Source organism: Besnoitia besnoiti, chromosome VI (genome assembly GCF_002563875.1).
Source record: "Besnoitia besnoiti strain Bb-Ger1 chromosome VI, whole genome shotgun sequence".
Lineage (NCBI taxonomy): Eukaryota > Apicomplexa > Conoidasida > Eucoccidiorida > Sarcocystidae > Besnoitia > Besnoitia besnoiti.
The window spans coordinates 1653139-1667046 of NC_042361.1; the positions used below are offsets into that span (position 1 = coordinate 1653139).

General features: G+C 58.0%; 2 protein-coding genes across 2 annotated transcripts; one reads left to right on the forward strand and one right to left on the reverse strand.

Moving 5' to 3' along the window:
- Window positions 1-1926: 1926 nt before the first annotated feature.
- BESB_066470 (uncharacterized protein) lies at window positions 1927-6994 on the reverse strand (the record flags this gene model as incomplete). The annotated part of the gene is made up of 6 exons (XM_029365040.1): window positions 1927-2127; window positions 2395-2670; window positions 3093-3486; window positions 3912-3976; window positions 4515-6064; window positions 6181-6994. The coding sequence occupies 6 exons, from the start codon at window positions 6992-6994 to the stop codon at window positions 1927-1929; spliced, it is 3300 nt and encodes a 1099-aa protein (XP_029218623.1).
- A 2229-nt stretch (window positions 6995-9223) lies between these two features.
- BESB_066480 (DNA-directed RNA polymerase II RPB9) lies at window positions 9224-11573 on the forward strand (the record flags this gene model as incomplete). Its single annotated transcript, XM_029365041.1, has 5 exons — window positions 9224-9258; window positions 9776-9919; window positions 10322-10605; window positions 10977-11054; window positions 11323-11573. The coding sequence occupies 5 exons, from the start codon at window positions 9224-9226 to the stop codon at window positions 11571-11573; spliced, it is 792 nt and encodes a 263-aa protein (XP_029218624.1).
- Window positions 11574-13908: the final 2335 nt, after the last annotated feature.

Here is a 13908-nt window from a genome sequence, read left to right on the forward strand (position 1 = left end):
GAAATAGCGGGCAGTGTGCATGCAGGTTGCGTCGACAGAGAAACGCTTTTTTCCAGGTGTATGTACACCGGGTAGGTGCGAATACCCCCTGCGGAAAAGAACGTCGTTTTGGTTCTGCTTCATTGGCAAAGAACGTTCAGCCAAATTCGGCGCTCGTCTCCCTTTTTCCGCTGCGCTTGTCTTCGCATCGATATCCCACTCTCTTGCATGCAGCATGCGCGGACGCGAGTGTACTTCCGTGAGCTATCAAGACATGCGCATGTCTCACAAATAAAGGTAAACGTGAGGCTCGTTGAAATTGCCAGAGGAAAATTGATCAATTAGCACCTCTAAACGGCCTCCTTCCGAGCTGTACCCGTGCGATTCAGCGTCGGGCGCTTACGAAGAAGCGCGCAACCCGCTTAACCATCTGCTCGCCGCTCGCCGTCGCGGCCCGAGCACGATAGGCTGGAAGTTTGTCTCGCGGTAGAATATGATGAAGCGAATCAAACAATATCAGACTCTTGACGCAGTCTTCAGCTTGCGGACAGGCGCTTGAGCCACGAAGAGGGTGTGAAGTCCACGATATAGCGAGTTCCGCTCTCTAAGATGCGATCTCGATGTTGTCGCCTCCATGCAGAATGTGCATCAGCAAGCTCCTCGTCATTGCGATACGAAGCAAGCGGCACCTTCACCGCGCAGCCTCTGATTCGTTCGTCTCTTACTTGCTCTGGGAAAAGCGAAGCAAGGGCCTCCCGTTCTACAGCTCAACGATCCGGCGTTTGGTTTTAATATTTAATAAATCATCAATGTAACATTTTCCTGCTATTAAAATTGTAGAAGGGTATCTTGTCATGATAATACATGTGAGTTCAAGTCTCATTAATTCTGTATTATATATTTATATTTATAAAATTTAGGTTTTCTCGAAATCGAACCCAGATTCTTTCGGTTAAGAGCCGAATGCCCTTATCAAAGGCGCACTCTACCGGTGAGCTAGTGGCACTTTTAATTTTAAAGAAACAAATTTCAAAAAAAGACCTCCATTTCGCCGTTGGAATAGACTGGAACTGCTTACCACTAAACTCATATATATATATATATATATATATATAGGGACACAGAGATTTATATGTCTATCGATGTACAGATATAAATAAGCAGATGTACAAAAAATGTGTTCTGCCTCCAACCGATCCGAGAACCAGTGCGAGCTGGTTCTCTCTGCATCGCATGTTATCGCTTCCATCCGTGAATATTTGAGTCCACAGGTGATACACGGTTTCAAATTTCCAGTTCATCCTCTCCTGTCCCAAGACTGGTCGGAGCACAGGGATCCCACTCTCAGAAGCTCCGTTCCCTATCCGCTTTTCAAACGATTTCCATCTCTCTCTGGTCGCCGCTCTCTACATCGCCCTGTCAGCGACTTGGATCAGCTGCTTGTGTCGGGTCACGGCTCGTATGTGCATCGGCCCATCACTTTCTTCATCGAGCTCCTAATCTGTAGCTACCAACTTGTTTACCGAGTAAAGCGCCGCCTCCCTAAACAGCTCGTGAGACACCGTTCGGGTCTACAACTGGCTGCCACTCACGCCTGCGCAGCGCATGCCCACGCGTCTGTGTCGTTAAGCGTTGAGCGACGCGCGCCGCCTCTGTCTCGCCTCTGTTCGAAGCTTGGCGTCTCTCCGTACGCATCAAAAACGTTGAACCCTTTGGCAAGGAACCTGCGCGCGAATGCACGCTTGAAAAGAAAGATGATACGAGCTCCACCGGAGACCTTCCTTCCTGGCGAGCCTCGAGAAAACGGAGGCAGAACTCTAGCTCAGATCTGCGTGGCGGTGTGTGACCGCATGCTGAAGCACGCACTCGGCGCTGTCCGATGCTACACATCTGCAGATCTGTCTGTGTGGCTCGATGTGTTGTGCGTTACCTGCCGCCTCTCCTCGCCTAAGAGGAGTTTCCTCGCTCCTTCGAGGCTGGGCCGTCTCGGCTGACGGCGACTTCCACGCCGCGAGACGTGACGAAGGCGCGCAGAGAAGGAAACAGATGACGGAGATGCAGCAGCAAGCTCCGCCCGTCGCACCAGGCCCCCAGCGGTTCGCAGCCGGTGAGGTCAAGGAAGACGAGGTTGGGCGCGACAGCCGCCACCTGCGCATCAGACCAAAACGAGAAAAAACGAATTCAAGAAAAGGTGACCGCGGACGCAACGCGCCGAACGGACATTCTGAGAAAAAGCGAAAACGCGCATAGGAATCCAGCAGTCTCATGCGAATGACGGCACGCTGGAGCGGGACTTGGCCAAGCCTGCCGCAGGCGCATTCGCCCCCTAGACGACCGCGCGCGAAGCGCCGACCGACGCCAAAAAATACAGTCACGGGCACGGAGGCCTTCCCGCCTTTGGTTGCGTTTCCTCACCTTGTGGAGGCATGTGACGGCCGTCACATGCAGCGAGGGACCGAAAGACGCGCCCAGGTGCATCTCGAGCCTCAGGCGCCGCAGCCGCGACGTCGGCTCGCCTGCAGCGAACGCGGCGCGCGCAGAGAAGAAGCGCGGCTGAGAGAGCAGCTCGACGATCTTCTCTTGCTGCGCCTCCGCCGAGGGCCGACAGCGGCGCCCGCGTGCGGAGACAGACGAGGCGGACGAGAGCGGTCGGAAGACCAGCGAAGGCCAATACGCGCAGTGCGACAGCTCCTGAGAAAGCGCAGAAACAAGACACGAAGGACACAACACAGAGTCGCGAGAGAACGCGCAAGCAGCGGCGAACCGCTCCGGGAACCCTCCGCGACGGAATGCCGCCACGCGCCTCCAAACAGCCGCTCAGCCAAGACGCCAACTGCCGAGTAGCCTGCAGGCCCAGCCCGAACTGCAAGAGACAGCCGCAGGCACCACCCAGCGGCGCCCGAAAAAGGCGAGAACGACAGGGGAAACAAAGCGGCACTACAAAACGAAGAGGGACTGGGCGAGATGGCAAGACGCGAGTTGCCAGGGATCGGGCCCCCGCGGACTCTCCCGCCTCTCACGGCGCAGACGTCCCTCTTTTTCTTCCCTCTTTAGAACACGGAAACGCGCCTTAAGAACGGCAGGCGCTTAGAGACTCCTGACGCGCAGTTTACCTGCCGGAGGAGCCTGCAGGTGCACATGAGCCGGCAGAGGTCGCCCTCCGTGAGGTACTCTCTCAGCGTCCAGGTGAGAAGCGAGACGCTCGCGTGCTCCGCGCCGCAGCCCCTCTGCACGCTTGACGACAAGGCGGTGGCGTCGACGGCGTGCGCCTCTCTCGCGACGGCAGAGATGAAGAAAGAGGAGGACTGGAGCGCGAGGGAAAAGAGAGAGCCCTCGCGAAGCACTGACGCTGCGGCGGGGGATGAGAGCCGAGACGCAAACGCACCTTCGCCGCAGCGCCTTGAAAACCGCGACGGCGAGGAGGGCGACGGGCTTTCCTCGGGAGCTGCTGAGCTCCCGACAGCGCGAAGGAAAGCAGCTTGAAGCCCCGAAAATGACGCAAAACGTCTGAGAAGGTCGCCCGCAGAGGCAACAAAAACCTTGAACAAAATCGATCGCGCCTCCACAGAGAATACGACACAGAAGCACTGACCCAGAGACACGTGTACTCGCATGCAGAAGAAAAGAAATACAGGTGCATGTATAGAGATTCATATGTCTAGGCGCCAGGCGCCTACTCACACACGCATGAAGCCTTTTCGCATCGAAATATATATATACATACATACATACATACATACATACATACATACATACATACATACATACATACATACATACATACATACAAACATACATACATACATACATACATACATATATACATACAGAGATATAGATATATGTATACGTATGCCTGCCACGTGACGACCAAATCTGCGGGATGGGCAGCGAAAGAGAGCTGAGAGTCCCGGCTCTTCGCGCGTTCGAACCTGTGAGAAAAGAGATCCGCGTCTCTTCCGTTAGCCTCCAAGAGGTGCGTCGCAATCGCAATCATCTGACGAGGAGAACGCGGGGGAAAAACGCACTCAAATGAGATGAGCAGCCCTCGAAAGGTCAGCTGACGCGACAACGCAGCTCTGCGGGGAGTCAGGCCTCCACGCCGCGGAATTTTGAGGAAAGCGTCAGGCCTCCACGTCGAGGCAGAGACACAAGCGTTTTCACACTCTGTTGCACGCATGCATGCACGCATGCATGGCTGGTCGGCCCGTGAGAGCGAGCTCACAAACCGCCGCACATTAGCCCGCATGCGTAAAGGAGAGTCTCCAAACCTAGGTGCGTAGGAACAAGCAGCCGTAGGCGTGCGGCACCCAGGCTGCACCAAGGCAGCAGTCCCGCCCTCGCTCGCACCTCCGGACATACACGGACATCTAGGAGTCACATGGGCACGCATCGACCGGCAGTCATACGCCTCTCCCCCATGTACATGTGCGTCTGTTTTTCACCATATATATATATATATATACATGTATATATGTATATATGTATATGAATGCGCAGCAGCCTCTACCAAGACTCGAGCGCCAGAGACGCACTTTGGGTCTGAGCAGCGAGCCAATCCAGAGTTTCTTGGCGTCTACAACAGCTTGTCGCCAGCTGCTGGGCTCCTCCTCTTGCGAATCTTGCCGCCCGGTGCTGTTCTCCTCTGTCGCTCTGACTCTTTCGTCTTCTCCGCTTCGCGCGCGAAACGATTCGACTCCTTCCCTGAGCCTGCTCAACACTGTCGAACGCCCGCTCCCCGATTCTCCGCCTTTCAGCGCACTCTCCTCTCCCGCAGCAAAAAGACTCATGAGCGGCGCTTCGCTGAAGCCGTGTTTACCGCCTTCTCTGCCACCGTTCTGTGTCTGCGCTTCACTGCCTCTCGGGTCCGCCGGAGCTCTATCTGGGAAAAGATTGGGCTGAGTCTCGTCTCCGCTTCCCTCCGCTCGCGCTCGGAGTGCCACGTCGCCCTCAGACTTCCACGCGCTAGAAAACCCTGTTCCCTCGTGAGAGAAGCTCATCGCGCCTTCCGCCGCTTCAGGGGCTGGCGCCGACCCTTCGAAAGCTTCCGCACTCTGCGCTGTGCCTGAAGCAGATGCCTCGCGGGCGCTGCGCGTTGCGCGTCCTGCTTCATCATTCTCCGCCTCTCCGCGAGCGAAGCTTTCGGCACCCTCGGCCGGCTCGTGGCGTTTGCGGCGCTGGGACAGCCGCGGCGAGGCGGTCACGATGAAACGTGCAGAGGAGAGGAAGCCGTGGAGTTCGAATTCCTCAGAAGGCACGCGCTGGAGCAGGAGGCGAAGGTTTGCGGCGGAGAGGAGACGCAGGCAGACGAACTCCTTCCTTTTCTCCTTCGCGTCCTCTCTCGCTCGCCTGGTTTCCCTGCGCTTCGCCTCAGTCCGTAGCGCCGCCGTCCGGTAACCCTGCCCCTCGGCGATTCCTTTTTTCTCTTTTTCCGGTGGAGGAAGGACGCTGCGCCCGTGTGTGACGGAGTCGGACGACGCAGCACCGCGGCCGCCCTCCTCTCTCCCTGTCTCGTCGGCGTCGCTCGCTCTTGCCAGGTAGTTTTGTCTTGAGGGCGCGGACTCTGCGCGCCTCTTCTGGGGCCTTTCGGTTGCCGCATATGGCTCTTCAGCTCCGTCCCTACAACATCCGCTTGACAGGCCGACGGCCTCTCGCCTTCGAGCCTCGTCGCCTTCGCGTGCGTCTTGGGCGTCGCGACCCCGTCTTTCGATGAACTCGGCCTCTTCGTCTGAAGACGCGAGCGTCCGCCGGTTCCTTCGAGGGCGAGTTTCCGCTTCGCACACGTTTCCCTCGCCCAGCCATATCTCCTCTCTCTCTTGCGTGGAGTTCTCGGCGTCTGAGCAGGGGGCAACTCCTCCTGAGGCACCTGCGCACGCCTCTCGGGCGGCCGCCAGCGCCGCCGACCGCGAGGGCGAAGGAACGCGCAGCCTCCTTCTCCGTCGCGGGCGCCCTCCTTCGCCTCGGCCTTGTCCCTGAGCGTCTGGCGCGCCTTCAGCTTCCGCTGCGGCAACTGCACCAGGTCTGCGGCGCCTCGTGCCCTCGTCTTCCTCTGTCGCGTCCTCTCTGCGTCTCGCGCTCACCGCGGCTGGAGAGTCGGAGCGTGAAGGCCTTTCCGACGTTTTCGCGAGCCGCTTCTTGACAAAGATTCCCTCTGCAACTCGGACCCATTCTTCTTCCACTTCTCGTTCGCCTTCGTCGAACCTCGCGCCAGATTCCTCTCTTTCCTGCTGTACGGCAGGCCCCACGCCGTCGTTCTCAGCGCCCTGGTCGGTCGCGTCGGCGGCCGCGCGCCTTCGACGGCCTCGCCCATCTCCTCCTCCCGCGTCCCCCTCTCCTCCCCCCGCTTCTCCTTCGAGGAGTTCGTCTGCCTCGCAGCCTCCTCGTCTTCCAACTGAAGCCGCGGCGCCGCGGGTGAGTTGGCGCGCGCCTGCGCTCTAGACTCACTCCGGAAGAGCTCCGAGAGTCTGAACGTGCGGCGGATGCGGAGGCCGCCGGCGACGGCAATCATCGCCTCCACGGCGCCTGCTTCATCTGCAGCCTCCCGCAGGACCTGCTCAATCCCTCTCGCACGCGCGGCGTCCTCATCTCCAGAGGAGGCTTCCTGTGCATTAGTCGCCCCTCCTTCGCCCTCAGTTTCCTCTTGCGCGAGGTCGTGGGCGCCTTTCGCTCTCCGTCCACGCCTCCCCCTGCGCCCCTGTGCCTTCTTCCCGGCTACGGCATTCCCTCCGTTCTCTCTGTTTCCTCTTCTGTCTCGCTTTGGAGCGCCTTCTCTCGATCCCTCGGTGCCTCTGTACCGAACAGCCACCGCCTCCTCTCGCAGCTCGTCGTCCTTCCCGGCTCCCCGGCTGCCTCTTCGTTTCTTGGCTTCCACCTCGTGCCTTTCCTGCTTGCCGCTCGCAACGACGGCTGCACCTCCGCCGTTTTCAGCCCCGAGCGTTTCGCAGTGTTCATATCTGAAGCCTCTCTGTGCTTCCAGACGAGCTGGCGACGGCTGCGCTCCAGCTGCAGCCTCCATGGTGCCCGCGAGCAGCCTCCGCACCTCCCAACAAGGTTCTTTGCCCTCGTCGCCGCTTCGCGCCTGCCTCAGACGTCATGTGCGCGCGTGCCCTGTGCCTCGGTTCATGCCTTCTGCCTCCGCGCCGTCGACCTGCTGTCGCTGCCGTTTCAGCGCGTCCCTTTGCTTCGCAGCTTCTCGTTTCCTTTCTGCGATGCTTTACGGCTACAGGCCCCGCGTGCGATCGAGCGTCGTCCGCCGCGCCGCCTGCATCTTCATCCTCCGCTTCGCTCCTTCCTGCCGCTGAAGTTGGCACGCGCTGCTTCTCAGTCTGCGCACGGCTCCTCAGCGCCGTAGTCGGCTACCTCTCTGCGTGTCCCTTCCGCTTCGAAGGAGCCGCGCAAGAGAAAGGAAGTTGGGAAGGGCTTCTTGCGCGAAGATGCCCTCCCGCGCGAAAGAGGCAACTTGGCTCGGTTGACTCCAAGATTGGCAGATCTTCGTGTGAAAACGGAGGAGAGAAGCAGCTAGAGAGACTGCCCCTATCCTTGCGGAAAAGGTAAAAAAAACAAGTGTCGCCGAACGGTTCGCCTCTTAGAGGAGCAAACGCAAGATGCTGAGAGATGTGTACTCGAGTCTCCGCAAGTTGAGACAAGTGTGGCTAGAAGCTAAGATACCCTTCACTGCAGTGGCAGCGAGCCATGCAGAGATGCACCGACGAAAGAGGCGCGTACGAAATACAGAGAGAAACAGAAGTGCATATGAACGTGCTGAAGGCGAGGCAACAGGGGCGCGGCTGTTCAGCTTCTTCCCAGAGGAGACACGTTTCGGGTTGCGAGAAGACACACGCGTGGAGGAGGCGCTCCACGCGCCGGAGTCCATGAATGTCAACGAAATCCGCGGAATCCGAAACCCGAAAGCCTGCAGGCATGATATGAGAGGGATGGGATTAGGTTTAGTCAAAGTTCACAGAAAAAAAAAGCTTAAGCGGATCTCAAAGAAGACTCGAGACTGCCGTCAATCGATTCATTCGGCTGTCCGCTCGCTCGCGTAACGCCTTGGCTCGCAGAGGGTCACGGAAGGAGAGGATGACCATAGCGGAAAAACTGCAAATTTGCGCTAAAAGGGATTGGACGGCGACAGCAAGGCGAGATCCAGGATCTAGAGAAGCGGAAATAGCGGGGATGCTCCAGACATTCTCAAGGATTTTCAGAAGAAAGTTTCAGTCTCGAATTCGTCGTGCATGCGGCAGACTTTCTTTTCATGGCAGCTGTATGCACACTGGCGGGCTCATTCATTCTCTCTTTCTCGCTTTGCTCACCCATTTTCTTCGGTGGCTCATAATCAGTTTTTCCCATACTCTCGTGAAGGACGGGTTTGTTTCATTCTATCGCGCTTCTTCGTCTTGTGCTACTCGCAAAGACTTCGCACGCGCCCCGTCGCTTCGTTGTATGTGCATGTTTTCTCGGATTTTGCAAACGCTCGACTCTTTCCACCTTGTTGACGTTGTCTTCCGCGTGTCTCTCGCTTTTCTGCTGTGCTCTGATCCTGAGGCAGAGGCCTGTTTGCGCGCTGCCTCCTACCTGCCGTTTTAACTTTGCAGTGTCGCCCTCCGCGCACTCTTGTTAAGCTCCACCTACCTCTCTCATGCGTCCGCCATTTCCTTGAATCTCCGATGTTGTTTTGATACCTTTTGGCATCTTGTGACGCTTTCGCGGGTCTTGTGCTTCCTCATTTTCTCCTCCCCCACTTCGGCGCGCCTCTGCCTCGCGATCTCCGTTTCCCTCTCGTGTGCTCGCTCACTCAGGGCTCAGAGGCCGCCATCGCCTCTCCACCGTACCTGAGATCTGTTTTTTCTGTTTTTCTCGGAGTGTCAGTCTGCCCCGTTTCAATCTTGGCTTTCGCGCAGATCAGCTGCCCACAAGGAGCTTTCTGTGTATCATTTGTTTTCTGAGTTTCGCTGAATATCTCCGAGGCCTCTCGCGGATCCTAGGTCTGAGGGTTAGGTCCCCTTCCTCTTTCTTTTTTTTACTGAGGAGAGAGCCTCTCCAGCATCTGCACGCCCGTCCGTGGCTGAAGCATCTCTCTAACGGCTGCTTCTCGCGTTCTTATCCTTTCTGGTCCGCTTCATTTGTGTTTTCTTTGTTAGGTCCTCGCCTTCTCGGCTCGTTTTTCGGCGTCTTTCGCGCTTTACTGCCCTTCTCTCAGCTATCTCTGTACCTAAGTCTCATTCCGTGTTCCACAGTCGGCAAGATGATGGGCAAGTCGATGATGTTTTGTCCGGAATGGTAAGTCGGCAAAGTTCGTCTCCCGCGGGCATCGTCGCCCTTACCTTCGTCGAATGCGAGTCGCTCCCTCGCGCCGCCTCGCTTCCACCCCGCTTCTGCCTTTCTTTTTAGTTGTCTCGTCGTCGCCAGCCCGTGGCTTTCCTCCCTAACGTCCTGCAGTGGCGAGGCAGCGAGAAAATACGCACACAGCCCGCGACGCAGCTCCCTCCTGTCCTGTGTGGATGCGCTTCTTGGCGGTCTGTTGCAGAGGCGCAGTGCATCCACTCAAAGTCGGATTTCCTTCGGCGGCCTCCGCGCGTGGCGGCCAGCGAGGGCGAATCAGGGGTGCTTCGCGGTGCTTTCTTTGCTGCGCATCGCCTCTCGTTTGCGTCTGCTTTGCCGTCACCTGATCCGAACAGCCGCCTTAGCGGCTCGAGAGGTCGGGCGCCTGCGAGGCGCGCGCCGCGGAGCTTTTTTCAGTTGAGCCTGGCGCCCCGCAGTGCGTCCTTTCTTCCCCGTCTGTGCGCGGTCTTTGCAGCAACAACATGTTGTATCCGAAGGAGGACAAGGAGAAGCGCCAGCTACAGTTCCTCTGTCGCCAGTGCGACTACTCGAGGTACCCTAAGAAAACCGACATCGCGCAGCACATTGTAGATCGCACCAACTTCAATTATAAATCCAAGTAAGGGAAGAAGAGCCGGCAGTCCCGACACCACCGCGAGACGCAAAACGTCCTCTCTCACATAACGGGAGTAGGAGAGAACGACGTGCATGCTGCTGCGCCTGGTTCGGCGCCCGCTTGGTTTCTTCTTGCCGTTGGCGAGGGCGCAGTGCCGTCACCGTTTGGCTTCCGCGGGATTTGATCCTCCGTGCTCTCGCCTGCGCGATCCGCGCGTGACTGTCTTGCATCCGAGTGTCTCTTCTGGCATCGCCTCTGCGCCTGGAGGACGCACTCGTTCTTCCCGCGTATCCGAGGCGGCTCGCCGCGCGGCGCAGCTGCGGCGACTGCAATTTCGCAGTCAGATGCGCCGTTCGATGTTTCGGTCTGCTGTCTGTCTGGCTCGGCGGGTGTGTGGGCGAGCAGGGAGGACATCGTGATCTCCTCGGAGCTGTCGAAAGATCCGACGTTGGGCCGCGTGTTTGACTGGCAGTGTCGCCGCTGCAAAGGCGTCGGCGGCGTGTTTTACCAGCTGCCTGAGCGCGTCGCGGAGGACGCCATGACGCTGGTCTACGTGTGCACGCGGGTCGACTGCGGCGCGTGGGAAATCCAGCAGCCCGACGTGCAGGGCGCCGGCGCCAGCGAGGACTCCCGCGAGCCCAACGAGGGTGGCAGTCCCCTCCGGGCCAGTCCCCAGCGCGCGCGAGCAGGTGAGAAGAACAAAGGTAGGACGAAACGCCCGGCCGCAGAGCGGCAGAAAGGCATTCGCGCGAGGCTCTGACGCGGGATAAAAGGGCGTCGAGGCGCGCGACAGAGACCGACAAGGAGACGGGGAGGCGGGTGCAGGGGAGACGGCGCTAGTTTGAGAGAAGGAAGCGGGCGACGGTTCAGGGTTTTGGCCTGCGGAGAAACGCTCCAGGCTGTGCCTCATAGGACAGACCAAGGCGAACCGAAGCTCGCCTCGTGTGTGTGCAGTGGGCCGCCCGACAGCAGCTCAGACTCGCGAAGGAGAAACGCGATCGACGCTCTTCATAGCCCTTTCACACAACACTTGTTTCGTGCGATGGCGTGTGCCTTTCAGCGACGAGGCTCGAAGAGAACGCGGAGGAGGACGCCGCAGACGCCGGCAGGGACGAGGGCGTTTCGGTGAAGCGACCACGTACGCTGAGGACACAGGGAAAGGGAGAAAAAGGGAGATCTCTCTGCCTCCAACCCATGTGTCACGAGAATCAGTTGCGCAGTCTGCAGAGAAGACGCCTGTAGCGGTTCGTCAGGCGGGCTGAATCTGTTGAGAGAGTGATTGGTGCGTGTAGTTTATTTGAGGGGGTGGGCGGCGGTGCCGCGGCCTGAGCGGGGGCAGGCGACCCCTGCCAGGCGTCTCGAGGTTCGTTGCACGCGATATCCGCGTTTTTTTCGTTCTTTTGCAGTGGGACAAGACTCTCCGCGCGAAGATAACGAGGAGGACGGCGCGGCGGGCGCGTTCGCTTCAGAAGAACAAGTCGAGTTGATTGAAGACGATGATCTCTTTGGCGAGCGAGAAGAGGGCGAAGAGATCTTCGCGGCGGATCGCGGAGGAGCCGCGGCACCCTTCGATGAAGACGAGATCTACGCTCACCGCCCGGCCCCAGAGGCCGCCGACGAAGGCGAACGCGAACTCGATGACGTTGCGTTTGAGTAGATCGCGAGGCAGCTTCAGGGCGCAGACGTAGGCACGCGGTGTGGAGGCGGGCGAGGGTTCAACACGCGCGTCTGTCGATCGTTTGAGAAAGTGTCGATTTACTGGGCGTGTCGTGAGGAGGGCGAGGTCTCTGAAGGGACATTGTGAACAAGAGGAGAGGCGCGGAGAGTCTCGCTGCCTCTGTGGCGCCGCGTTTTTGGTTTTTGTTTTTGTTACCAGACAGCTACAGCGTGTAGCGTAACTGCGAGTCTTGGCTGCCGTTCCCTTCGCCGCTTTTCCCTCTCTCATGGCTCTTTTCGTTCCTTTCCTTCCTCCCTCTTCTTCCGGCTCTGTCCAGCGTTTACCTCTATCGGCCTCTCCTGCTTCTTGTTCCGCATCTGCGGAGTGCGCTCAACCGAGTGAATCCTGCATTCTTTGTCTTCCGGGTGTCGCTCGAAAGGCCTCGCTGGGGAAAGTAAATCTCTTTTGGATGCTGGTGCTTCGGTGACTAACTAACAAACAAAGAAACGAAAGCCTACCCCTCCCTCTCCGAGCAAGAATATAAATATTCATATGATTATAAAAATACAATATTCGTGCGCGTTCATACATATTGGATGGCAGGAGGTCTGTTCTACAAACTCTTACGAATACCGATCCTTCAGTGAACTCAAGACCTTTTTCTCGAAGCCAGGAGCGTTCTGCGGCTGGCTTGGTCGTATTGATTTTTCTTTCTCGCAAACTTCCAGCGATTCTCTGAGATGTGGCGGGTGCTGCTCACGCCGTCAAACTCCCCCCCCCCCCCCCCCCCCCCCCCCCCCCCCCCCCCCCCCCCCCCTCTTCAGCCCCGGCCCGCTTGTACACAGTTTTTCTGGACTGATTTCGTGTTTGAGTCTTCTTTATTTCTTTCCTCTTCTGTTGGGAGATCTGTTTAAAGATCTCTTTCCCGTCTGCGTTGACTGCGCCGCCACGCTGCTGCGCGATTCGTCTCAACGCATCTGAGACTCTTGGAGTCTCTCGCGCGCACTCGCTGGGTAGCTCTATAGTCTATCAACAGGGGGTTGATTCGCGTCCCTCCAGTTTATTCAGAGAACGACACTTCTCTTTCGCTCATCGGTCTCGATACAACCTCGAAGCTCGCCTGCGTAGATGATCGGCTCGATAGAGAGACATGTCAAGCGTCAGTCGCTGTGATTTCAACGAAGTCAAACGCTCTCCCTGAATGAAGCCTGTCTTTCTTTTACGACGTCGCTCGGATTTCCGAGAATCTCAGCGCCTCGCAGGGTTGCAAGTCTGGAGCTGAGAGAGCGAATCCTACGAGTAAAAAATCTCCACAGACGTCTGCCTCGAAGAAGACGTCGCTTGGGTGAAAAGGATAAAGAAGTCGAACGGGAAGCTGCCGCGCGCAGTTGAGCATCTGCGAACCCGGGAGCATGCAAAGCGTGTATCCTTGATCCCAGAGGCTCGAGTACCTCCCGACGGGATCGGCTTGAGCGTGTGTCTCCGCGCGGCATCGAGCGTCTCCGCGAGACGTCGAATTTCGTCTCCTCTAGCACTTCCACGTGCAGCGTTCATCATTGTCTCAAGCTCTTTGCCCGCCTAAAGAATCTCCTCTGTTGCAGTCGAGGCTGCTTGCCGGGCGACGCAAAGCGAGACAAACCAACCAGTCGAGCAGCACAGAGCTACAACGGCGATAGGATGGCAGATGTAAGGACTTTGCAGAAAAGCGCAAGGCGGCTCCGTGACGCAGCGCGTGCTCAGATGTGGGAGCATGCCTAAAGTGCCTCACGCAGGGCTGCGCTCGCGCGAGGCGACAAAGTTCTCGTGAGCTGCCAGCGCGCTGACGTGTGTCAAAAAACGCTGTCGCGCGTGTCGGAACGAAAGCGAGGCGGCGTTTGTGCCTTCCTTTTCGCGTGAGCCGAGGCCGAAACTGGGTTCTGAGGGTCGCGCGCAGGCGCGGAGGCGCGAAAGGTCGACGGGCGCAGAAGACACCGAAAGTGGCTGTCTGATAAAGCGAGAGCGTGTGTCAGTGCACCACAAAGAAAAAAAATCATCTTCGGTCTCTCGACGCCAGACAAGCGAAAGAACAACGAAGGCGCAACGCGAAGCAACGGGTCCTGTCCTCCACGCGCAGGCCGCCGGATAGGCGCCACCGCGCACGAGGTCGAATGAGCCAATCCATTTGCCGGCGCGAACGGAGGAGAAAGCAAGCACACGTCCCTCTAGGGTCCTCCACAAATCCGCAAATGAGTTTCTTTTTAAAAGGCGTATAAGGTACCGGGTTTCGCACATGGGAGAGAGTGCACATGTTGCGCACCCCGGCCGCAGAGTACCAGAGACAATCACAAAGAAGCGG